Here is a 26,913-nt window from a genome sequence, read left to right on the forward strand (position 1 = left end):
TGGCGAGCTTCAGTCTTGGTCTAAGTGTAGGAATTTTTAGGAGATTATTTTTTAGATACCCCCCCCCCCCCCCAAAAAAAAAAATCTCAAAAATTGCCTAAAAAATTGTGTTAAAGACCTTTCCTATTAATAATCCTTTCTTGTTAATATGAAGAGGAGGTTTTTTTTTCATTATTTTTTTTTCACTTCTGATTTTGAAAAACACCTGTAATGAAATAAGAGCGGCTGCAAAGAAAAAAAAAAAGGATTTAGGAAAAAAAATACAAAACATAAAAAAAACCTCAAACAGGACAAGAAAAACTGCCCAAAACTGGAGCATTTTTGGAAACAATTTCCGATGGAAAAACTTGTAGTTTTTGAAAATCTGTCCGTAGATATCCTGATATTCATTAGCTCCTTGAAGATAATTACGGGGCCCGGCAGATTCCCGCGGCTGCAGCTGTGGAGAATTATCGGCTGTAGCGGGTGAACTGTCTCCTGTTCCGCTACCTCCAGCGCGGGGCCATTAATAATGCAAGAAGAGAGAAGCCGGTCACTGTAACCTCACCAGGAGAGCGACGCCGTGTATTCAAGGAATATTGTAAAATGATTTGTGGCTTTCATTAGTGTCCTTGTTGTTGGAGTCCATGGTGAGCTGTAAGGGTTAATAAGTTCTCCAATTGAATCTCTTAAAGTCACAACTTACTGAACTTGACGATGAGGCCAAGGCCTGCCAGATATTCCCGAAAATGTTTTCGGCCACAAGTTACTCGAATGATCGCCTAAAAACCCATGCACGCTCAATTTGGTAGCTGTGAGAACAAAAGATCGGGCATGTTGTAACTCAGCATGTCCTATCCTTTCTCCCCTATATAGTAAATATTGGCCAAATTTATTAGATGGTCATTGGATTTGGGAGACTAAAAAATGGTTGTGTGACGCGTGCACCGCTCCTCCCGCTTCTGTATCCAGAGGGGTGCAGGCTGGACGACATTGTTTTGACAGATAGATGTACCCATCCTAATCGTGAGAATAGGAAATATGCAGATACATGGCCAACCCGTTGCTTAAAGGGGACCATGCAACCCCAATGCACACCCAACCATCTAGAGTTTTTATCCAAGGTACAGTATTAAAGTGGTTACTCACGTTGGGACTACAGTAGGCTTATCACAAACTTCGCCAACTGTCAGGTTCTGTTCAGATTACAGATTCGGACAGTCCACCTCAGAAATTCTCTGGTGTCTGGGATCAACACAACAGATTTAGCATCGACCTGCTGTGTGCTGATTCATAGGCAGACTTGCAAGAATTAATGTCTGCTAGTCTGCTTGTTAGTCTCCTTTGATCACATGTTGTGGGGAAGCCAATCACATCTACTTTCCTCCTATTTATACTGGCTGAAGCATTCCACTTATGCCAGCTATAGTTTATTCTATGTATTTCTTTGTTTTCTCAGTTGTTTTTGGGAGTGTGCTGTCGAGTGGTCATTGGTAGTAGTAGACATTAATCTAAGGCCATGGGTCATTTGTTGTTTTTATTCTATGTTAGTTTGTGAGGTGTGGTGATCCAGACTATCTGGTGGAAGTAGTGCTTATTGATTGTGTGGCTGTGCAATTTACCCCTGTTGTCTTTTGTAGCTTCCTTCCTGCTCTTGTTTTCCTCCTCAATCTCCCATTACCTAATTCTGTGTGTGTGCAATGCGTCCGACTTTTTTGGTCTTCCCTTGTCTGTCTTTATCTGTGGTTCATATCACACTCCTGTCATTCCTTTGTGGGAGGGGGTATCAGATTAGGTCTGGTCAGGAGCAGGGTAAGGAAAGGGACTCAGGCATCTCTACCATTAGGAATATCCCTGAGGTGAGGATAGCATAGGGTCCCCTAGCTTAGGAGCCCCAGTTCCCCACTGTCATTGTAAAAGTCTGCTTAAGGTCTGGTTGTTATGCAACTCAAAATATAAGATGCAAAATAACAGCAGGGCCAGCAACGGGACTCAGGCGTCTCCACCATTAGGAGTATCCCTGAGGTGAGGATAGCATAGGGTCCCCTAGCTTAGGAGTCCCAGTTCCCCACTGTCATTGTGAAAGTCTGCTTAAGGCCTGGTTGTTATGCAACTCAAAATATAAGATGCAAAATAACAGCAGGGCCAGAAACGGGACTCAGGCGTCTCCACCGTTAGGAGTATCCCTGAGGTTCGGGATATCATAGGGCCCTCTAGCAAGAGAGACAGCCTAGGAGCCCCTATTTCTTGTTACCCACAAGATATCACCAATGCTAAAGAGTAGGTGAAAATATGCCCCCAAAACGGGGCAAAAACACGCCTGTATTACTCTGTTTTTTTCAGCATTGAGATGCAGAAATGGTGCAGACATTTCTGCACCAAATACTTATGTGCACATACCTTAAGGCACATGTTCCTAAGAGTATATCTGAAACACCTGTGGACAAACAAGAGCAAATAGGGTCTTACCCGTGAAAAATGTGATCTACATAACAGAGGCGATTGCTCCCCTTGTGTGGTTGTGCTTCACATAACTTTGAACAAAGCCAAAAACTTGGTGCTGGAGATGCCACCAGCCTTAAGGTTAGGAGTGATCCAAGGAACCAGAATGATGATGTGGTTTTTCACTGTACTGCTTGAAATAAAGGAATAGACGATACATGGAAAATGCATAAGAAGAGATTTATTCCACGCGTTTCGAAGTGACAGCTTATATTATACCATGGAACGTTGCGATTCTTGGTCTACGAGGCTAGTAGAGTCACACGTCAGACTTCACGAGTTGCTCTTTTCGCCACTTTTCAGATTCTGAAATATTAAAATTAATAACCAAATACCACCAGGTCTGGACGTATTTTGATTTCATAAAGCCGAATATCGCTTCGAGGGTAACATTTTCCGCCGGCCATGACGAGAAGAGGTTGCTTAGGTTGGAGGAGAGTGATGTTCTTGCACGTTGCAGCACCGATGTGTCTTTACGGAGTGAGGAGCTGTAGAATTGGCTATCCTGGGGCGATGTGAGTCCCGCGGATGAGTAACACACGCAATGTAACTATCTAGATGAGAGGTCGGGCAAGGTGCTAGATTTCTTTTCACTTTCTTAATAGGTGATATTTCTAACCTGTGTCGCTGCTCCCACTCACACCATTTTCTTGATAATTTACAACTTTTTCTCATCCTATCTGTGGACGGTGTATAAACAAGCACAGACTGCCTGCGCGAACAACGAGCACAGACCGGACACCGATTAATATGTGATACAGTACATATTTTTTAACCAGTCCTCTACAATTTTGCCTAGATCCATTTTTGGGATTACAGACCTTTCTCCAAGTCAAAAAAATAATAAAATACGTTGGACAAATTGAATTTTTTGGGGTTTCTAGTTTTATTGTTTCCCAAAAGATAAGAAGAATCAAAGGTTTGGCAGCTATTTGTCTCCCTTTGGTCATTGTCGAGTGTTTTCAGCCAACCGAGTTCCAAATAACACTATTTTGCCCGTATCCATTTTTGGAATGGCGGACCTTTCTCCAAGCCAAAAAAATAAAAAATAGGTTGGACAAATGGTCTTTTTTTTGGTCTAGTTCTTTTGTTTCCCAAAAAGATAAGAAGAATCAGATCTTTGGCAGGTATTTGTCTCCCTTTAGCCATTTTTGGGTGTTTTCAGCCAACCGAGTTCCAAATAACACTATTTTGCCTGGATACATTTTTTGGGATGACGGACTATTCTCCAAGTCACCAAAAAAATAGGTTGATCAAATTGTCTTTTTTTTTTCTTGTCTAGTTCTATTGTTTCCAAAAAGAGAAGAAGAATCAGATCTTTGGCAGATATTAGTCTCCCTTTTGGTCATTGTCGGGTGTTTTCAGCCAACCGAGTTCCAAATAACACTATTTTGCCCGTATCCATTTTTGGGATGGCGGACCTTTCTCCAAGCCAAAAAACTAAAAAATAGGTTGGACAAATGGTATTTTTTCTTGTCTAGTTCTATTGTTTCCCAAAAAGATAAGAAGAATCAGATCTTTGGCAGGTATTAAGCGGGCTTTACACACTGCGATATCGGTCCCGATATTGCTAGTGTGGGTACCCGCCCCTATCTGTTGCACGACACGGGCAAATCACTGCCCGTGTCGCACAACATCGCCTAGACCCGTCACACATACTTACCTTCCTAGCGACGTCGCTGTGACCGGTGAACCGCCTCCTTTCTAGGGGGGCGGTCCGTGCGGCGTCACAGCGACGTCACTGAGCGGCCGCCTAATAGCAGCAGAGGGGCGGGGCTGAGCGGGACGTCACATCCCACCCACCTCCTTCCTTCTGCATAGCGGCCGGGAGGCAGGTAAGGAGAGGTTCCTCGTTCCTGCGGTGTCACACGGAACGATGTGTGCTGCCGCAGGAATGAGGAACAACCTCGATACTGCTGCAGTAACGATTTTTGAGAATGGACCCCCATGTCACCGATGAGCGATTTTGCACGTTTTTGCAACGATGCAAAATCGCTCATCAGTGTCACACACAGCAACATCGCTAATGCGGCCCGATGTGCGTCACCAATTCCGTGACCCCAACGAGTTCGCATTAGCGATGTCGTAGCGTGTAAAGCCCCCTTTAGTCTCCCTTTGGTCATTGTCGGGTGTTTTCAGCCAACCAAGTTCTAAATAACACTATTTTGCCCGTATCCATTTTTGGGATTACAGACCTTTCTCCAAGCCAAAAAACTAAAAAATAGATTGGACAAATGGTCTTTTTTTGTCTAGTTCTATTGTTTCCAAAAAGAGAAAAAGAATCAGCTCTTTGGCAGGTATTTGTCTCCCTTTGACCATTTTTCAGTGTTTTCAGCCAACCAAGTTCCAAATAACACTATTTTGCCAGGATCCATTTTTGGGATTACAGACCTTTCTCCAAGTCCCCCGAAAAATGGGTTGGTCAATTTTTTTGGAGGGGAGGTATATTTGTATTGTTTCCAAAAAGAGAAGAAGAATCAGATCTTTGGCAGGTATTTGTCTCCTTTTTGCCATTTTCGGGTGTTTTCAGCCAACCAAGTTCCAAATAACCCAATGAGCCAAGGTTCAGAAACAATGATTTAGGCTACGACTTATTAAGTTAATTATCCCCTTATACCTTGTTTCATGCAGGGAATAGACAGCATAACTTCTCATGTGCAAGAAAGTATTCATGCCCCTGTATAGAGGGCCACGGAGATGATCTCCACAGCGTCTCGTGGCTTCAACAGCTGAAGAAGCAAATTTGGCATCTCCGGATGGGTTGTACACTTTCTTTAAGACGTTAGCGACGAGAAAAATATATTTGCCACCTTGACCACTACCTAATCCCACAGAGTGCTGAGAAACGTCTCCAGACATATAGGTGAATGATATAAGCAGCTTTACTTCTTATCCTCAACTTTTTATTAACCCCTTAGCAACCAGAAGGCTTCAGTTCTTCATGACTAGACACTTTTGCAATCTTTTATGCAAACAGTGGTTTAGCAGACCTAAGTTTTATATTATTTTTCAGCTTTAAATATACCATGTTTCCCTCGAAAATAAGACCTACTCCAAAAATAAGCCCTAGCAGTATTTTTTTTTCTTCTTTTTGGAGTATGCTTAAAATATAAGCCCTACTCCGAAAATAAGCCCTAGTTACGGATCATCATACTAATATTTTCCTAAAATAGTGCTTGGGCAGCCCTTTCAGGATATGTAACTTTTATTGGTGTACGCTGCCCCATTTTGTTTCTGTAAGCCCCAAAATGTATAGTCACATGCTGGCTAGTTAAGGGAATGAATATTCACCCCTCTTCCCGCCCACTCTTCCAGCCCACCCCTCTGCTGGTGTCAGTGACTGGAACTTGTGGCAATGAAAAAATGAATATTCATCCCCTTCCTCAGCCCATCTCCCTCCGTGGTATTAGTGAATTCACTCAAACTGTCGTATTATTGACCAAAGATTGCAGCTCTCACTGGCCGGCACCTCTTCTGACCCGAGCGTGTCAGCGTGTATTATTATGCAGCTGTTACGCCGCCGGCCAGTCCAAGGATTGAGCTGTGCTCTTCAGAAACAAATATATAACAGTCTGAGTGAATTTACCGTGCAGAGGGGTGGGCCGAGAAGGGGGTGAATATTCATTTTTTCATTAGCACAATTTCCAATTACTGATGCCGGCAGAGGGGTGGGCTGGATTATGGGTGGGGGAAGTGGTGAATATTCACATTTCATAAACAGGAGACCCAATCACTGCAAATAAGCCATAGTGCATCATTTGGAGCCAAGAATATAAGACACCATCTTATTTTTGAATAAATACAGTATATATTAACTTGTGTTAATGAAAAAATGAATATTCACCCCCTTCTCCGCCCACTCCTCTGAGCAGCGTCAGTGAATTTACTCAGACTATCCTATATTAGTGCCCGAGGTTTGCAGCACAATCCTCGCACTGGCCGGCAGTGCCCGAGGTTCTTTTTTTTTTGTTTATCAAAGTGAAAATGTAAATTGCCGCTAAAATAAGGTATTGGAATGGGTTTATTATTTTCTTTCAATTTGTTACAAAAATATATGTAGTCTCGGGCGATTCTTAAAAAAATAAAAATTGTTTTTCTCTGTTCACCCACTCAGTATAGTCCTCCAAAATGGCTCATGGTGCTAATGCCCACTGTGATAAGGGTGTAGCATACCAACTCCGAGCAATAAGTAAAGCTCCATCACGTCTATGTACGAAGAAAACTTTCTGATCCTTTATTTCAACATTTCAAAATCTAACGCGGGAAATTAAAATTCCAAGTTCAAAGAATATAGCCGTACCATCCAACGCATTTCAAACTCATGGTTATAAATGGTCCTTAGTCGTGGCATAGTTTTAGGTGAACAGGGCAGCTGTGGCAATGGTTTAGGTTTGGTTTAAGTAGTTTCATTTTTTTTCATTTTGCAGTTTTCCAATGTTACTGGGACATCAATATGGGCCCGAGTTACAGGAGAAACAAAATCCCTTTTGACAGTAGTCACTAGCGGAGCTGGATCTGAGTCGGCTGAGAGCAGCCAATAACACTCACTACAGTGTTGTCCCTTTGTAGGGAATAGGATAACATATTAATATATAGCATAGCAGGAACATACGGACATCGTGCAAGAAAACAGAGCAGTGCAACCACTGGAGACACTGCGGCGGTCACACAGGCATCACGGCCTCTCCAACCAGCTGATTTGGGGGGGTGCTGAAAGTCAGCCCCCCACTAATCAGAAATGCATGGCCTAGGTCAAGTATTTTGATCCCAAATTACACCTTTAAAAAGGACATGTTGCTTATTTATTTTTTTACATAAATCAATCGTATGCGTGAATCCACGTCTTTCTCTTCCTGGACTGAACATTCAATTCTCAGAACTCTTAATATACCAGTAAAATCAGTCCTCAGTGAATACAAACCTTCACATTATTGAGATGGAAGATGACCATTGGTGCTCATAAAGTTCTATGGTGAACTGTAACTGTAGTTTCAGGAGAACTTGCAGCAAAATATCTGTGTTTGCCTCCAGCTCCTCCCCCTGCCACTAGCTCCTCCCTCTGTCTCTAGTTCCTCCCTCTACCTACAGCTCCTCCTAATGCCTCTAGCTTCTCTCTGTGCCTCTAGATCCCTCCCTCTGCCTCTAGCTCCTCTCTCTGCCTCTAACTCTCTCCCTCTGCCTCTAGCTCTTCCCCCTGACTCTAGATCCTCCCTCTACATCTAGCTCCTCCCCTAGCGCCTCCTGCCTCCAGCTCTTCCCTCTGCTTCTAGCTTCTCCCTCTGCCTCCAGCTCCTCACTCTGCCTACACCTCTTCCTAATGTGTCCAGCTCCTCCCTCTGCCTCTAGCTCCCCCCTCTGCTTCTAGCTTCTCCCTCTGCCTTTAGCTCCTCCCTCTAGCTCCTCCCTATGCATTGAGATCCTCCCTCTGCATCAAGCTCCTCCCACTGCCCCTATCTCATCCTAATACCTCTAGCTCCTCTCTCTGCTTCTATCTCCCCCTTCTGCCTCCAGCTCCTCCTGGTACCTCTAGCTCCTCTCTCTGCCTCTAGCTCCTCCTAGTACCTCTATCTCCTCTCTCTGCCTCTAGCTCCTCCTAGTACCTCTATATCCTCCCTCTGCCTCCAGCTCCTCCTAGTACCTCTATCTCCTCCCTCTGCCTCCAGCTCCTCCTAGTACCTTTATCTCCTCCCTCTGCCTCTAGCTCCTCTCTCTGCCTCTAGCTTCCCCTTCTGCCTCCAGCTTCTCCCTCTGCCTCCAGTGCCTCCCTCTGCCTCCAGCTCCTCCTAGTACCTCTATCTCCTCCCTCTGCCTCCAGCTCCTCCTAGTACCTCTATCTCCTCCCTCTGCCTCCAGCTCCTCCTAGTACCTCTATCTCCTCCCTCTGCCTCTAGCTCCTCCTAGTACCTCTATCTCCTCTCTCTGCCTCTAGCTCCTCTCTCTGCCTCTAGCTTCCCCTTCTGCCTCCAGCTTCTCCCTCTGCCTCCAGTGCCTCCTTCTGCCTCCAGCTCCTCCTAGTACCTCTATCTCCTCCCTCTGCCTCCAGCTCCTCCTAGTACCTCTATCTCCTCCCTCTGCCTCCAGCTCCTCCTAGTACCTCTATCTCCTCCCTCTGCCTCCAGCTCCTCCTAGTACCTCTAGCATCCTCTCTGCCTCTAGCTCCTCTCTCTGCCTCTAGCTCCCCCTTCTGCCTCCAGCTTCTCCCTCTGCCTCCAGCGCCTCCTAGTACCACTAGCTCCTCTCTCTGCCTCTAGCTCCTCTTAGTATCTCTAGCTCCTCTCTCTGCCTCTAGCTCCTCTCTCTGCCTCTAGCTCCCCCTTCTGCCTCCAGCTTCTCCCTCTGCCTCCAGCGCCTCCTAGTACCACTAGCTCCTCTCTCTGCTTCTAGCTCCTCCTAGTACCTCTAGCTCCTCTCTCTGCCTCTAGCTCCTCTCTCTGCCTCTAGCTCCCCCTTCTGCCTCCAGCTTCTCCCTCTGCCTCCAGCGCCTCCCTCTGCCTCTAGCGCCTCCCTCTGCCTGGTGCGCCTACCCCCTCCATAGACTTTTAAAAGCACCAATGGTAATCTCCTATTTAGTAATGAGAACATCTTTCTTCACTGAACACAAATTTTAATACTAGATTAAAGTAAAATATCAATCCTGGAGGATAAAGAAGCGGATTTCTCTGATTAGGATTTATTTTCATGTATGCTATTGAAAATGAAATAAAAATGGTGTTTACTCTTCTGGTGATTCTTTCAATGAGACAGCTGTCCTCCAAACTTCGTCCTGGTGTCACTGTAACGATGGGATACAAAGTAAAAAACTGCGTCCATGGTCTTCATAAACAGTCAGTCTGTTATCTCTCCCATGTCGATGGTTTTATGGAGCAAATGTTCCCGTCTTGGTACACAGAAACCGTTTCCCTCAACTCCTCCTAAGGGAACGTTGACCGAGAGATGCCTTGTTGGCGTAGGACAACTGCTTTCAGCTCACAATAAAAGCGAAAAAACTGCCCACTGGAGGGATCTTGGCTTTTTCATTGCAAAACTCTTTTTTTTCCGCCTTCCAAATTCAATATCAGGGTCGATATGCACTGGAGGTTCTATGTCCTACATCAAAAGTAGATTGTACTGGCTTTTCATGGTCACTGGTGGTCAGGAGCTTCCTGGGGATCCACCATTGGGAGCTCAAGTAGTTGTGAGAAAAGTCCATTAAACGTCTTAGGAGCCAATGCAGTTTTATGGGTCTAGGGGACGATCAACATAAAGTGGCTTCATTTAGTTCGTCCTATAACATAGTAGAGATTGGCCTGTAAAAGTTTGCTTCCAGAAGAAAGTTACATTGCATGGTTTTACCCCCCCTCATGGAGCTTTTCCAACTCTCGTTATTCCCAACATTTATTGGGCTTGTTGGTCAGGTTCTGCCGCTGGGAACAGAGGTCTGAAATGCTCCTCAGAAAGGATTGTTAGCTGTGTATGTGAGCCACTGCCCATTTATTGTCCCAGAGTGTTGCTTTGCGTGTTCCCCTAGAGATAATTCAACCCAAACAGTAAAGTTCCAGGTTCGTACCAAACACGGATTTACAAAAAAAATTGTGTTGGAGTTTGGCGTTCAGGTGTTTCATGTATGCTGACCACCAGAGATGAGCAAACCTGAAAAGTAAAGTTCGGTGTCCATACCAAACATGGACTTTACTAAAAAATTAGTGCTCAAATTTGGAGTTTGGATGCTTTACGTAGTATGTAAACCATTCGAGCTAGCATTGGTGTGCTGATGTATGCTCGGCCCAGTGCAAATGGGGGTAATAAGAGCGTTCAGATGAAGTGTGCACCAAAAAAAAATGGAAAAATCTTGCCCACCTGCCTTCGGAAGTGATATCTTTCATGGATGGCTGCATGTGGATGGAGGCCTGAACTGCTCAATTAGTGACTTCCTTTGGGGTTCATGTTAAGTTCGGGTCCCAAACCCGACTTTATCTAAAGACCGGCTGAACTAGCCAAACTGAACTTCCACGGGTCCACTCAACTGTATTAACCACTCAAGTGAGCATTGGTGTGCTCGGGTACGCTCGGTGCTCGGACCAGTGCGAGCCGCAGCACAGTCTCTGAATGGCTCTCAGTTGGGGTAAAAACAACATTTTTGGATGGATATGTCCAAAGAAAAGAACAAAACCCTCCCTCCCAAGAAATGTTCCGGCTCTATGTGGGTAGAGAGCCGAACTGCCCAATCAGTGACTTCCAACAACGGGATTCAGGTCAAGTCCGTGTCCTGAACTGAACTTTATCTAAAGTCCGGTTGAACCCGAACTTCAACGAGTCCGCTCATCTCCAGGGTTCACCACTTCCTCCGATGGTGCATTTAGGGATCTGAGTTGTTAGACCCAAACTTAACGGCTACTTATTTCCTCTCGTGTGGATAGATGCTACATTTCAATGGGTGGAATAACAGTTTAAGGAGAACCAGTTCCTTCCAAAAGTGGTGAAGGTAGCAAATGTTTCCTCAAATGTACACTTAGACACCTTAGGTAAGATGGTCACCACATGGGTGGAGTAGATCCATCGTAACATTTCTGTTCACCAAAGTTTTTGAAAACGTTTCTTGACTTTATCATATGGATGAATCCAATGCAAATCAAAGGCACAACTTGAATGAAAAGGCAAAGTCTAGAGCAGGTTCCTACCTCCAATTTGCCAAATGTAATATCGGCATCTTATGTTGCAGGAGAGGCTCATAGGACCCTTTTTGGGTAGAAGGTCACAGGTCTGACTAATACATTTGTACCCCTGATACAGTTGTTATTGGACATCAGGGGAGTAGGTATATTGGACTCATAGGTAAGAGTCTGGACTCCCATACCTAAGGGGGTCCAATAGGCACAAGTATAATAAGTGGCACACATTAGGTGGGGAAGTTCCAGGAGCTTGTGTATATCGTGTAGATAATTATGATCCTATTCATCTTTTTTGTTTTTGTAACTCTTAAACGCTGACATTTCGTAATATTGATTCGGAGGGTCGGGTATCAGCCATATTTGAGAACACGATCGGCTTCTGTCGATGAGGCCGGTTGTTTATGACATTTCACGGTGTATACAAGGCTGATGATTCTGCTGCAGAGTCTTGCAATCGAGACGGTGTGTGATGTAACCGGAGCGGCCACAAGCCCCTGGGGGACGTGTGTATATTGTGTATGTGTGTCTGCTGACGGCTTGTGCATATGATGCGCTGCAGCTGGGACCTATTACACGGCGCGCCCCGCGAGACCGGCGAGCGATGGGAATCCTACACACACTTGTCTCTTCATAACATCAGCTCCACCATGTTTTCTCAGACAGTAAACTCTTTCACCCCTTCTGTAGCCAGGTAAAAGTGTACCATGGCTCCCATTAACCCCACATTGCCTTAAAGGTCTTCACTCCCTCGGACTGACAAATGTAACCCCTAAAAAACACGCTCTCCATAGAATAAAAGTCATATAAACCCTTGAGTGTCTACCAAAAAGAGCCACCATTAAAGCTCCTCGGAGGCTGCCCCCTAACTTTTCTGAAAGCCCGTAAGACAAATGTGTCTTCCAAGGAGGAAATTTTAAAATAATGCCTGGCGTAAATCACTGCATTCATGTAAATAGTGTAAAATATTCCCAAACTTACCAACGGAAAAGGGTGACATGGAAACTTCTCCCTTTGTTGGACCGCAACATGCTGAGGTTGTTTTTGAAAATTTTGGAAAGTCATTGCCAATTTGGGACTGTTAGCTAAAATATACTGCCCCTCCTCCCAATTCCACTGGGTTCCAGAATTCCTGTCAATCTCGATGGAAAGGTGAGCTAAGAGTCACTTTCTTTCTATAAGGGGTCACTTTCTGCTTTACCGTTACACATTTTTGGGGGCAATCCCATTACTTTAAGGCCTTGCTATATGGACACTTTCAAGGGTACTTTTTAATACATATATTTTAGCTAAAAACATTTTTTTGCAAATGGGTTTTATTAAACACTAGATGTGGTACCCAGCATTGCCCGGGATAGTAACTAAATGTCTGTCTCTTTCCCTGTCTGCCTGTCTCTCTCTCTCGCCCTGTCTGTCTGTCTCTCTCTCTCGCTCGCCCTGTCTGTCTCTCTCTCTCTCTCTCTCGCCCTGTCTGTCTGTCTCTCTCTCTCTCGCTCTGTCTGTCTGTCTCTCTCTCTCTCTCGCTCTGTCTGTCTGTCTCTCTCTCTCTCTCTGTCTGTCTGTCTCTCTCTCTCTCTCGCCCTGTCTGTCTGTCTCTCTCTCTCTCTCGCCCTGTCTGTCTGTCTCTCTCTCTCTCTCGCTCTGTCTGTCTGTCTCTCTCTCTCGCCCTGTCTGTCTGTCTCTCTCTCTCTCGCTCTGTCTGTCTGTCTCTCTCTCTCTCTGTCTGTCTGTCTCTCTCTCTCTCTCTGTCTGTCTGTCTCTCTCTCTCTCGCCCTGTCTGTCTGTCTCTCTCTCTCTCTGTCTGTCTCTCTCTCTCTCGCCCTGTCTGTCTGTCTCCCTCTCTCTCTGTCTGTCTCTCTCTCTCTCGCCCTGTCTGTCTCTCTCTCTCTCTCTGTCTGTCTGTCTCTCTCTCTCTCGCCCTGTCTGCCTGTCTCTCTCTCTCCCTGTCTGCCTGTCTCTCTCTCTCGCTCTGTCTGTCTGTCTCTCTCTCTCTCTGTCTGTCTCTCTCTCTCTCGCCCTGTCTGTCTGTCTCTCTCTCTCTCCCTGTCTGCCTGTCTCTCTCTCTCTCGCTCTGTCTGTCTGTCTCTCTCTCTCGCTCTGTCTGTCTGTCTCTCTCTCTCTCTCTCCCTGTCTGTCTGTCTCTCTCTCTCTCTCCCTGTCTGTCTGTCTCTCTCTCTCACTCGCCCTGTCTGTCTGTCTCTCTCTCTCTCGCCCTGTCTGTCTGTCTCTCTCTCTCTCGCTCTGTCTGCCTGTCTCTCTCTCTCTCTCTCTCCCTGTCTGTCTGTCTCTCTCTCTCTCGCCCTGTCTGCCTGTCTCTCTCTCTCGCTCTGTCTGTCTCTCTCTCTCCCTGTCTGCCTGTCTCTCTCTCTCGCTCTGTCTGTCTCTCTCTCTCTCTCCCTGTCTGCCTGTCTCTCTCTCTCGCTCTGTCTGTCTGTCTCTCTCTCTCTCTCTCTCGCTCTGTCTGCCTGTCTCTCTCTCTCTCTCTCTCGCTCTGTCTGCCTGTCTCTCTCTCTCTCTCGCCCTGTCTGTCTGTCTCTCTCTCTCGCTCTGTCTGTCTGTCTCTCTCTCTCTCTCTCCCTGTCTGTCTGTCTCTCTCTCTCGCTCTCCCTGTCTGTCTGTCTCTCTCTCTCTCTCGCCCTGTCTGTCTGTCTCTCTCTCTCGCTCTGTCTGTCTGTCTCTCTCGCTCTGTCTCTCTCTGTCTCTATGTTTCTCTCTATCTGACTCTACCTGTCTGTCTCTACTTCTCTCTGCCTCTCTCTCTCTGTCTCTCTCTTTCTGTTTTTCTCTCTGTCTGTCTCCATCTCTCTCGTTCTCTGTTTCTCTCACTGTCTGTATCTCTTGCTCTGTCTCGGTCTCTCTCTCTTTCTGTCTCTCTCCGTCTCTCCACTCATATCACATTACCTCACATACAGTTAGGTCCAGAAATATTTGGACAGTGACACAAGTTTTGTTATTTTAGCTGTTTACAAAAACATGTTCAGAAATACAATTATATATATAATATGAGCTGAAAGTGCACACTCCCAGCTGCAATATGAGAGTTTTCACATCCAAATCGGAGAAAGGGTTTAGGAATCATAGCTCTGTAATGCATAGCCTCCTCTTTTTCAAGGGACCAAAAGTAATTGGACAAGGGACTCTAAGGGCTGCAATTAACTCTGAAGGCGTCTCCCTCGTTAACCTGTAATCAATGAAGTAGTTAAAAGGTCTGGGGTTGATTACAGGTGTGTGGTTTTGCATTTGGAAGCTGTTGCTGTGACCAGACAACATGCGGTCTAAGGAACTCTCAATTGAGGTGAAGCAGAACATCCTGAGGCTGAAAAAAAAGAAAATATCCATCAGAGAGATAGCAGACATGCTTGGAGTAGCAAAATCAACAGTCGGGTATATTCTGAGAAAAAAGGAATTGACTGGTGAGCTTGGGAACTCAAAAAGGCCTGGGCGTCCACGGATGACAACAGTGGTGGATGATCGCCGCATACTTTCTTTGGTGAAGAAGAACCCGTTCACAACATCAACTGAAGTCCAGAACACTCTCAGTGAAGTAGGTGTATCTGTCTCTAAGTCACCAGTAAAGAGAAGACTCCATGAAAGTAAATACAAAGGGTTCACATCTAGATGCAAACCATTCATCAATTCCAAAAATAGACAGGCCAGAGTTAAATTTGCTGAAAAACACCTCATGAAGCCAGCTCAGTTCTGGAAAAGTATTCTATGGACAGATGAGACAAAGATCAACCTGTACCAGAATGATGGGAAGAAAAAAGTTTGGAGAGGAAAGGGAACGTCACATGATCCAAGGCACACCACATCCTCTGTAAAACATGGTGGAGGCAACGTGATGGCATGGGCATGCATGGCTTTCAATGGCACTGGGTCACTTGTGTTTATTGATGATATAACAGCAGACAAGAGTAGCCGGATGAATTCTGAAGTGTACCGGGATATACTTTCAGCCCAGGTTCAGACAAATGCCGCAAAGTTGATCGGACGGCGCTTCATAGTACAGATGGACAATGACCCCAAGCATACAGCCAAAGCTACCCAGGAGTTCATGAGTGCAAAAAAGTGGAACATTCTGCAATGGCCAAGTCAATCACCAGATCTTAACCCAATTGAGCATGCATTTCACTTGCTCAAATCCAGACTTAAGACGGAAAGACCCACAAACAAGCAAGACCTGAAGGCTGCGGCTGTAAAGGCCTGGCAAAGCATTAAGAAGGAGGAAACCCAGCGTTTGGTGATGTCCATGGGTTCCAGACTTAAGGCAGTGATTGCCTCCAAAGGATTCGCAACAAAATATTGAAAATAAAAATATTTTGTTTGGGTTTGGTTTATTTGTCCAATTACTTTTGACCTCCTAAAATGTGGAGTGTTTGTAAAGAAATGTGACAATTCCTACAATTTCTATCAGATATTTTTGTTCAAACCTTCAAATTAAACGTTACAATCTGCACTTGAATTCTGTTGTAGAGGTTTCATTTCAAATCCAATGTGGTGGCATGCAGAGCCCAACTCGCCAAAATTGTGTCACTGGCCAAATATTTCTGGACCTAACTGTATAAGCTTCTTATACTAATAATGTCCTTTGTTGCCTATAGCAAGCAATCACAGCTGCTATTAATGACCTGTAGCTACTAGCTCCATTCACTTTAATGTAAGCAGGTTTTTTTGAGAATAACTGTAAAGCGCGGGGTTACATTTTCCACTCAAAACATAGTCTATGACGTTCCCTGAGTCACATGAGGCGTCTGTGCAAAATTTCAAAATTTCATGATTGTAAATGCGACGGTGCGGATTCCTTTAGTGGACATACACACATACACACACACACATACATACACACATACAGTCATGGCCAAAAGTTTTGAGAATGACACCACAATGCTATTTTCACATGATCTGTTCCTTCTGGTGTTTAATTGTGTTTGTCTGATGTTTACGTCACATACAGAAATATAATTGCAATCATATTATGAGACCAGAAGGTTCTATTGACATTAGAATGAGTTAATGCAGCAAGTGAATATTTGCAGTGTTGACCCTTCTTCTTCAGGACCTCTGCGATTCTCCCTGGCATGCTGTCAATCATCTTCTGGAGCAAATCCTGACTGATCGCTGTCCATTCTTGCATAAGCAATGCTTGCATTTTGTTGCTTTTTGTTTGTCCACCCGTCTCTTGATGATTGCCCACAAGTTCTCAATGGGATTAAGATCTGGGGATTTTCCAGGCCATGGACCCAAAATCTCTGTTTTGTTCCATGAGCCATTTAGTGATCCCCTTTGCTTTATGGCAAGGTGCTCCATCATGCTGGAAAAGGCATTGTTGGGCGCCGGCTCTTGGACAGTTGGGAGAAGTTGCTCTTGGAGGACATTCTGGTACCATTCTTTATTCATGGCTGTGTTTTTAGGCCAGACTGTGAGTGGTGCGATTCCCTTGGCTGAGAAGCAACCCCACACATGAATGGTTTCCGGATGCTTAACAGTTGGCATGAGACAAGACTGGTGGTAGCGCTCACCTCTTCTTCTCCTAATAAGCTGTTTCCAGATGTCCCAAACAATCGAAAAGGGGATTCATCTGAGAAATGACTTTCCCCCAGTCCTCAGCAGTCCACTCCCTGTACCTTCTGCAGAATATCAGTCGGTCCCTGATGTTTTTTCTGGAGAGAAGTGTCTTCTTTGCTGCCCTCCTTGAAACCAGGCCTTGCTCAGAGTCTCCGCCTCACAGTGCGTGCAGAAGCCTCACACCAGCCTGCTGCCAATGCTGCGCTAGCTCAGCACTGCTGGTAGTCCCATCCCGCAGCTGAAACAGTTTTAAGATACGGTCTTGGCTTTTGCTGGTCCTTCTTGGGCGCCCTGGAGCCTTTTTGGCAACAATGGAAGGTCTCTCCTTGAAGTTCTTGATGATGCGATAGATTGATGACTGAGGTGCAATCTTTGTAGTTGCGATACTCTTCCCTGTTAGGCCATTTTTGTGCAAAGCAATGATGGCTGCACGTGTTTCTTTAGCGATAACCATGGTTAACTGAAGAGAAACAATGATACCAAGCACCAGCCTCCTTTTAAAGTGTCCAGTGGTGTCATTCTTACTTAATCATGACTGATCGCCAGCCCTGTCCTCATCAGCACCCACACCTGTGTTAATGGAACAATCACTAAAACAATGTCAGCTGCTCCTTTTAAGGCAGGAATGCAATGATGTTGAAATGTGTTTTGGCGGTTAAAGTTCATTTTCTTAGCCAATATTGACTTTGCAAGTAATTGCTGTTAAGCTGATCACTCTTTATGACATTCTGGAGTATATGCAAATTGCCATTAGAAAAACTGAAGCAGTAGACTTTGTAAAAATTAATATTTGTAGCATTCTCAAAATTTTTGGCCATGACTGTACACACACACACACACACACACACATACATACATATATATATACATACACACACATACACACATACATACACACATATACACATACATACACACACATATACATACATACATACATACATACATATACACACACACATATAACATACACATACATACAAACACACACACACACACACGCACACACACACACACACACATACATACACACATACATATACAAATACATACACACATATACGCACACATACACACACATACATATATATACATACATACACACATACACACACACACACACACATACACACACACACACTCAGCTTTATATATTAGATTTTGCACCATGTGTTTTCCCCATTCTCTTTGTTTCCCTGCAGATTGCTGCTTGCAGAATAAGTTAACTGAGAACAGTCAGTGAGCGCTCTCTGAGAGTTGTTGTTTTTTTTATTTTTCTGAGCTCCTTTCAGCTGATTTATGACCACATCAAAGTTGACCTTGAATTTGATGTGGTCATAAATCTGCAAATAGGAGTTTAGAAAAGACCAGGATAAAAGTATCAGAATGTGCTCACTGATGTTTCTCAGCCAACTCTGCACAGAGAAACACAGAGCCTTAGACGCCAATGAGGTGACAGGAGCTCAGAAAAAGACAGATGCGTTGTACGGAGAGATTGGGATAAAAATGGAAACCATCATTGTGTCATTTTCTTGGATTAATTTTCTGAACCCAATATAGCCTCCAGATCAATGTGCATTGTCACCGCCCGGCATCAATAACTCCGACGAGTCCAGATTGGATGGCATCACAATATTAAAAAAAAATACTCCTTACATTATCTGTACTGCGTCCTGTATTAATTGCTGCAGAGTTAATCACATTAATTGCTCGATCGATGGGTCTCTCCAGACGTTCACTGGAATGATGGCGGATGTGCAGGGACATGCGACAGGGAAGAATTTACTAATGTCTCATTTTTGTGTTTTTTTAGTCTGTAAGGGGAGGATACTTTGTAGGGAATAGTTGGTTACTGGTCATTCTATTGTAGAGCAGTTTTAATTTTTGAAAAATGTTGTCCGTATGGTTGATGGACCCAATAGTACTGTCACACACTTCACCAACTGTTATGGCGGCGTTGGGCGCTGTTCAGATTGTAAATTCCGACACTCCTCCAGTTGGTTTCTCTAGTGTCTGGGATCAACACAAGCAAACTCCGGCATCAACTTGCTGAGTGCTGATTGATAGGCAGACAAGTAAGAGTTAATCTCTGCTGATCTGCTTGCTCCTATGCTCATATGTTGTGGGGAGGCCATTCACATCTGCTCCCCTCCTATTTATGCTGGTGGAATCCTTCTACCCATGCCAGCTATAGTTTGTTCTGTGGGTTGTGGTGTCCCAGACGCTCTGGTGAAAGTTGTGCTCATTGCTTAGAGCGGTTGTTGAGTTTACACCTGTTGTTTTGTACTTCCCTCCTGCTTCTGTGTTTCCTCCTAAATCTCTTATTGTCTTTACCTTTGTGTGTGAGGTTTGGTTTTCCATTGTCTGTCTTTATCTGTGGGTTTCTTCACACTCTTCTCCCTTCCCTCCCTGTGGGAGGTGAAGGGGGAATCAGATCAGGACTGGTCAGGAGCTGGGCCAGGAAGGAGACTCCAGTATCTCCACCATTAGGAGTATCCCTGAGATTAGGGATAGCATAGGGCCCACTTAGCTTGAGGGATAGCTAAGGAGCCCCATTCTGATACCTACTGAGAGAAACAAACTGATGGATCAAACCAAAAAACGTATTTTTTTCATAGATTAGAGCTCGGGATCAGCTGTTATTAGGGGATGTTCTCAATGAGATTTCTGGAGAAGCAATTGAGCAGAAAGTCTTCAAATCCTACTCAAAAACTTGGCGTTTCCGCACCTGCCCCTAAATATAGTTTATACCTTTTGGGTTTTAGTAAAGAAGTCAGTGGAAGCCGGGACGTAAAAAAAAGACTCAAAGGCAGTAAATGGAAAGAGGACAGTCACTTCAGCAATTTAGAGAAAGGACCGAAGATGTTTGGCTGCAATGACCAGAATTTCTACAGGTTATGATTGTTTTTAGGGAAAAGCAAGCTCTACCCGAACATTGTAGTGCCCATTCATCATTAGTTACCAGTACTGAGCACCCGAGCATGGTAGTGCCCGCTCATCACTAGTTACCAGTACTGAGCATGCGAGCATGGTAGTGCCCGCTCATCACTAGTTACCAGTACTGAGCACCCGAGCATGGTAGTGCCCGCTCATCACTAGTTACCAGTACTGAGCACCTGAGCATGGTAGTGCCCGCTCATCACTAGTTACCAGTACTGAGCACCCGAGCATGGTAGTGCCCGCTCATCACTAGTTACCAGTACAGAGCACCTGAGCATGGTAGTGCCCATTCATCACTAGTTACCAGTACAGAGCACTCGAGCATGGTAGTGCCCATTCATCACTAGTTACCAGTACAGAGCACCCGAGCATGGTAGTGCCCGCTAATCACTAGTTACCAGTACTGAGCACCTGAGCATGGTAGTGTCCGCTCATCACTAGTTACCAGTACTGAGCACCTGAGCATGGTAGTGCCCGCTCATCACTAGTAACCAGTACCGAGCACCCGAGCATGGTAGTGCCCGCTCATCACTAGTTACCAGTACTGAGCACCCGAGCATGGTAGTGCCCGCTCATCACTAGTTACCAGTACAGAGCACCCGAGCATGGTAGTGCCCGCTCATCACTAGTTACCAGTACTGAGCACCTGAGCATGGTAGTGCCCGCTCATCACTAGTTACCAGTACTGAGCACCTGAGCATGGTAGTGCCCGCTCATCACTAGTTACCAGTACTGAGCACCTGAGCATGGTAGTGCCCGCTCATCACTAGTTACCAGTACTGAGCAACTGAGCATGGTAGTGCCCGCTCATCACTAGTTACCAGTACTGAGCACCTGAGCATGGTAGTGCCCGCTCATCACTAGTTACCAGTACTGAGCACCTGAGCATGGTAGTGTCCGCTCATCACTAGTTACCAGTACTGAGCACCTGAGCATGGTAGTGCCCGCTCATCACTAGTTACCAGTACTGAGCACCCGAGCATGGTAGTGCCCGCTCATCACTAGTTACCAGTACTGAGCACCCGAGCATGGTAATGCCCACTCATCACTAGTTACCAGTACAGAGCACCCGAGCATGGTAATGCCCACTCATCACTAGTTACCAGTACAGAGCACCCGAGCATGGTAGTGCCTACTCATCACTAGTTACCAGTACTGAGCACCCGAGCATGGTAGTGCCCGCTCATCACTAGTTACCAGTCCTGAGCATGGTAGTGCCCGCTCATCACTAGTTACCAGTACAGAGCACCCGAGCATGGTAGTGCCCGCTCATCACTAGTTACCAGTACTGAGCACCCGAGCATGGTAGTGCCCACTCATCACTAGTTACCAGTACAGAACACCTGAGCATGGTAGTGCCCACTCATCACTAGTTACCAGTACAGAGCACCCGAGCATGGTAGTGCCCACTCATCACTAGTTACCAGTACAGAGCACCCGAGCATGGTAGTGCCCGCTTATCACTAGTTACCAGTACTGAGCACCTGAGCATGGTACTGCCCGCTCATCACTAGTTACCAGTACAGAGCACCCGAGCATGGTAGTGCCCGCTCATCACTAGTTACCAGTACTGAGCACCCGAGCATGGTAGTGCCCGCTCATCACTAGTTACCAGTACTGAGCACCTGAGCATGGTAGTGCGCATTCATCACTAGTTACCAGTACAGAGCACCCGAGCATGGTAATGCCCACTCATCACTAGTTACCAGTACAGAGCACCTGAGCATGGTAGTGCCCACTCATCACTAGTTACCAGTACTGAGCACCCGAGGATGGTAGTGCCCGCTCATCACTAGTTACCAGTCCTGAGCATGGTAGTGCCCGCTCATCACTAGTTACCAGTACAGAGCACCCGAGCATGGTAGTGCCCGCTCATCACTAGTTACCAGTACTGAGCACCCGAGCATGGTAGTGCCCACTCATCACTAGTTACCAGTACAGAACACCTGAGCATGGTAGTGCCCACTCATCACTAGTTACCAGTACAGAGCACCCGAGCATGGTAGTGCCCACTCATCACTAGTTACCAGTACAGAGCACCCGAGCATGATAGTGCCCGCTTATCACTAGTTACCAGTACTGAGCACCTGAGCATGGTACTGCCCGCTCATCACTAGTTACCAGTACAGAGCACCCGAGCATGGTAGTGCCCGCTCATCACTAGTTACCAGTACTGAGCACCCGAGCATGGTAGTGCCCGCTCATCACTAGTTACCAGTACTGAGCACCTGAGCATGGTAGTGCCCATTCATCACTAGTTACCAGTACAGAGCACCCGAGCATGGTAGTGCCCACTCATCACTAGTTACCAGTACTGAGCACCCGAGCATGGTAGTGCCTGCACATCACTAGTTACCAGTACAGAGCACCCGAGCATGGTAGTGCCCGCTCATCACTAGTTACCAGTACAGAGCACCCGAGCATGGTAGTGCCCATTCATCACTAGTTACCAGTACAGAGCACCCGATCATGGTAGTGCCCGCTCATCACTAGTTACCAGTACTGAGCACCCGAGCATGGTAGTGCCCGCTCATCACTAGTTACCAGTACTGAGCACCCGAGCATGGTAGTGCCCACTCATCACTAGTTACCAGTACAGAGCACCTGAGCATGGTAGTGCCCGCTCATCACTAGTTACCAGTACTGAGCACCCGAGCATGGTAGTGCCCGCTCATCACTAGTTACAAGTACTGAGCACCCGAGCATGGTAGTGCCCGCTCATCACTAGTTACCAGTACTGAACACCCGAGCATGGTATTGCCCGCTCATCATCATCACTAATTACCAGTACTGAGCACCCGAGCATGGTAGTGCCCGCTCATCACTAGTTACCAGTACTGAGCACCCGAGCATGGTAGTGCCCGCTCATCACTAGTTACCAGTACTGAGCACCCGAGCATGGTAGTGCCCACTCATCACTAGTTACGAGTACAGAGAACCCGAGCATGGTAGTGCCCGCTCATCACTAGTTATGAGTACCGAGCACCCGAGCATGATAGTGCCCGCTCATCACTAGTTACCAGTACTGAGCACCCGAGCATGGTAGTGCCCGCTCATCATCATCACTAGTTACCAGTACAGAGCACCCAAGCATGGTAGTGCCCGCTCATCACTAGTTACCAGTACTGAGCCCCCGAGCATGGTAGTGCCTACTCATCACTAGTTACCAGTACTGAGCACCCGAGTATGGTAGTGCCCGCTCATCACTAGTTACCAGTACAGAGCACCCGAGCATGGTAGTGCCCGCTCATCACTAGTTACCAGTACTGAGCACCCGAGCATGGTAGTGCCCGCTCATCACTAGTTACCAGTACTGAGCACCCGAGCATGGTAGTGCCCGCTCATCACTAGTTACCAGTACAGAGCACCCAAGCATGGTAGTGCTCACTCAACACTAGTTACCAGTACTGAGCACCCGAGCATGGTAGTGCCCACTCATCACTAGTTACCAGTACAGAGCACCCGAGCATGGTAGTGCCCGCTCATCACTAGTTACCAGTACTGAGCACCCTAACATGGTAGTGCCCGCTCATCACTAGTTACCAGTACTGAGCACCCGAGCATGGTAGTGCCCGCTCATCACTAGTTACCAGTACTGAGCACCCGAGCATGGTAGTGCCCACTCATCACTAGTTACCAGTACAGAGCACCCGAGCATGGTAGTGCCCGCTCATCACTAGTTACCAGTACTGAGCACCCGAGCATGGTAGTGCCCACTCATCACTAGTTACCAGTACAGAGCACCCGAGCATGGTAGTGCCCGCTCATCACTAGTTACCAGTACTGAGCACCCGAGCATGGTAGTGCCCGCTCATCACTAGTTACCAGTACTGAGCACCCGAGCATGGTAGTGCCTGCTCATCACTAGTTACCAGTACAGAGCACCCGAGCATGGTAGTGCCCGCTCATCACTAGTTACCAGTACTGAGCACCCGAGCATGGTAGTGCCTGCTCATCACTAGTTACCAGTACAGAGCACCCGAGCATGGTAGTGCCCGCTCATCACTAGTTACCAGTACTGAGCACCCGAGCATGGTAGTGCCCGCTCATCACTAGTTATGAGTACTGACCACCCGAGCATGGTAGTGCTCACTCATCACTTCTGACGACTTATGTTGTAGTTTTGTAGACATTTTCAGGATGTAGGAGAGCTGCAATAGCACAAACAACCTCTTAGAAAGAGGCGGCAACGTGTTTCGGCAAAGATATCCACAACCCCTTTCAATAGAAAGCTCGTGTGTAGCTAAGTAGTTGCTGAACCCTAATTTAGTAAATTAAGAATAGTTATTAAGAACTCTAATAGGATCTCTAACACTGTGACAATGATAATAGGGGGCTTAATGGTTTCAGCCAGTGGCTATTATAAGCAGAAGAGGATGACTCGAGCTGTCGTTTTCTTGGGTCAGGTGGAAGAGGACACAATGATTTTTTCTCCCCATTATTTACGGCACTAGGCTGTGACGCTCCATTGTGGAAGGAGCCGATGTGTAGGCTCCTACGCTCAGTGCCGGACTCGCATGCAGCTTCTGGGCACTGAATGAATAAATGATAATAATCTAATATTGATGGTTATTGGAAGGAGCGGAGATTAATTATTCATGTGTACATATCCTTCACGTATTCATTCCATTGGAGTTTTTACAAACACTTTCTCGGTTCGTTGCTCCTGTCAATTTGCGAGTGGAGATGAATGGAGGAGACGTATTAAACGCTGTTGTTGATTTGCAAGGATTGTTGTTCAGAAAAGTTGTTTTTTTTCCCCCCCGCAGGATACTGTCGACAGTCGGCACGGATTTTGACCTGCGGACGTTGAGAGCGGTCAGAGTATTGAGGCCACTGAAGCTGGTTTCGGGGATCCCCAGTAAGTACCCTCATCCTCCTGTTATTGGGGGAAGATCATGTCCAAATATTGACGACCGGCGCTGTTGTCGCGGGCGGGGAGGGCGCTGCGCTCACCCACTGCTCGGGTCCGGCTGCTGCTGCTGCTCGCTCAGTCGGTGGCTCGAGTGGTGGGCCGGATCCCGGGGACTCGAGCGGCGCTCCTAGCCCGTGAGTGAAAGGGGTGGTTTGGTGTAGGGATATTGTCCATGACGCCACCCACGGTTTGTGGTGAGGTTGGGACACCACCGCTGCTCTGTACTGGGATCCCGGGAGCGATGACAGGAAGCAGCTGAGATGTTTTCTCCCCTCCGTGGGTAGGGGGTTTTGGTGGTCCCGGGGCCCGGTGGTGGAGGTCGGAAGGTGGGTTGCGGGGCCTGGCCGGGTGCAGGGTCGCGGGGCAGCGCAGTGCCAGATGGCACGGTGGTACTCACTCAGCCAGTAACGCACACAGAGTCTCTGGTAAAACAAACGGCTGGATGGACGAGTCCCACAGACGGCTGCGGCGGTCACTCCCGGTAGGTTGGCGGTAACTGTCTCTCCCTGCACCGGTGTTCTGTTCTCGGCCCCAATGGCTTCCCACTGATAGCCCGTACCCCAGCGGTATGTTGGCTAAGGGAGCCCTTCCTTTGCCCGCAGGCTCTGGCCCTGGGAGCTCTAGCTCTGGCGGTAGCTTTATCTCCCTCACGGTTTGGACGGTTGCCTTCAGTCGGGTCTTTACTGCTGGGAAACCCCGGAGGTTCCCGTCGCTGACGGATTTGACCGGTTTAACGGCGACTCCTAGCCTGGTCGGGGTCTGTAGGCCCTGCCGGATGGTGCTGGCTTCTCTTCGCTCCCCGGTTCGGTACCGGCGGGCCACCGCCCGTCCCCGGTCCTCACGGTTGTGCGTCAATCAGCCTCTCCTGCAGACGGTCACTACCGTCTGCCAACCTTGCTGTTTCTGTGCCCGGGCCACGTACCCGGACACGGCCAGTCAGCTCCTCTACTACCACTTCCCTGACTCAACTCCAAAACTCAACTGCTCTCCTTTTCCCGCCTCCAGGACTGTGAACTCCTCGGTGGGTGGAGCCAACCGCCTGGCTCCGCCCCACCTGGTGTGGACATCAGCCCCTGGAGGAAGGCAACAAGGATTTGTGTCTGACCTTGATGTTCCTAACCGGGGTGTGGGGTGTGTTGTTGCAGTACCTGTGACGTCCTGGCTTGTCCAGGGCGCCACACTGTAAATACAAATTATCGGGATACACACATCACAATTGTTACTTACATTTGTTAAATTGGTCTCATGAATTTAATTATTTCCATATTTTTCAACTACAACCTGGCACCACGCATTGTTTCACCTTTGATTATGTAGCTCTGGATCTAAATACATTGGCCAGGAATAAAGTGTCTACTTGTCGCCTCCCTTGTACCCAGCACCTGGTGTGCACCCTACTTAGCTTCTTGTTGTCTATCTTATACCCAGCACCTGGTGCACACCCTACTTAGCTTCTTGTTGTCTATCTTATACCCAGCACCTGGTGCACACCCTACTTAGCTTCTTGTTGTCTATCTTATACCCAGCACCTGGTGCGCACCCTACTTAGCTTCTTCTTGTCTATCTTATACCCAGCACCTGGGGCACCCCCTACTTAGCTTCTTGTCACCCCTTGTACCCAGCACCTGGTGCACACCCTACTTAGCTTCTTGTTGTCTATCTTATACCCAGCACCTGGTGCACACCCTACTTAGCTTCTTGTTGTCTATCTTATACCCAGCACCTGGTGCGCACCCTACTTAGCTTCTTGTTGTCTATCTTATACCCAGCACCTGGTGCGCACCCTACTTAGCTTCTTGTTGTCTATCTTATACCCAGCACCTGGTGCGCACCCTACTTAGCTTCTTGTTGTCTATCTTATACCCAGCACCTGGTGCACCCCCTACTTAGCTTCTTGTCACCCCTTGTACCCAGCACCTGGGGCACCCCCTACTTAGCTTCTTGTTGTCTATCTTATACCCAGCACCTGGTGCACACCCTACTTAGCTTCTTGTCACCTCCCTTGTTCCCAGAACCTGGTGTGCACCCTACTTAGCTTCTTGTTGTCTATCTTATACCCAGCACCTGGTGCACCCCCTACTTAGCTTCTTGTCACCCCTTGTACCCAGCACCTGGGGCACCCCCTACTTAGCTTCTTGTTGTCTATCTTATACCCAGCACCTGGTGCACACCCTACTTAGCTTCTTGTCACCTCCCTTGTTCCCAGAACCTGGTGTGCACCCTACTTAGCTCCTTGGTGCCTCACTTGTACCCAGCACCTGGGGCACCCCCTACTTAGCTTCTTGTCACCCCTTGTACCCAGCACCTGGGGCACACCCTACTTAGCTTCTTGTCACCCCTTGTACCCAGCACCTGGGGCACCCCCTA

General features: G+C 47.0%; 1 protein-coding gene across 6 annotated transcripts in view; it reads left to right on the forward strand.

Moving 5' to 3' along the window:
* The window catches only part of CACNA1B (calcium voltage-gated channel subunit alpha1 B), a 391,414-nt gene that overhangs the window by 140,768 nt on the left and 223,733 nt on the right, over positions 1 to 26,913 (forward strand). For all 6 annotated transcript variants that reach the window (XM_075324631.1, XM_075324630.1, XM_075324633.1 and 3 more), the window contains exon 3: positions 24,401 to 24,492. In XM_075324631.1, coding sequence (XP_075180746.1) covers positions 24,401 to 24,492 — 92 coding nt within the window. The remainder of the gene's footprint in view (positions 1 to 24,400; positions 24,493 to 26,913) is intronic.

Source organism: Anomaloglossus baeobatrachus, chromosome 9 (assembly GCF_048569485.1).
Source record: "Anomaloglossus baeobatrachus isolate aAnoBae1 chromosome 9, aAnoBae1.hap1, whole genome shotgun sequence".
Classification (NCBI taxonomy): Eukaryota; Metazoa; Chordata; class Amphibia; order Anura; family Aromobatidae; genus Anomaloglossus; species Anomaloglossus baeobatrachus.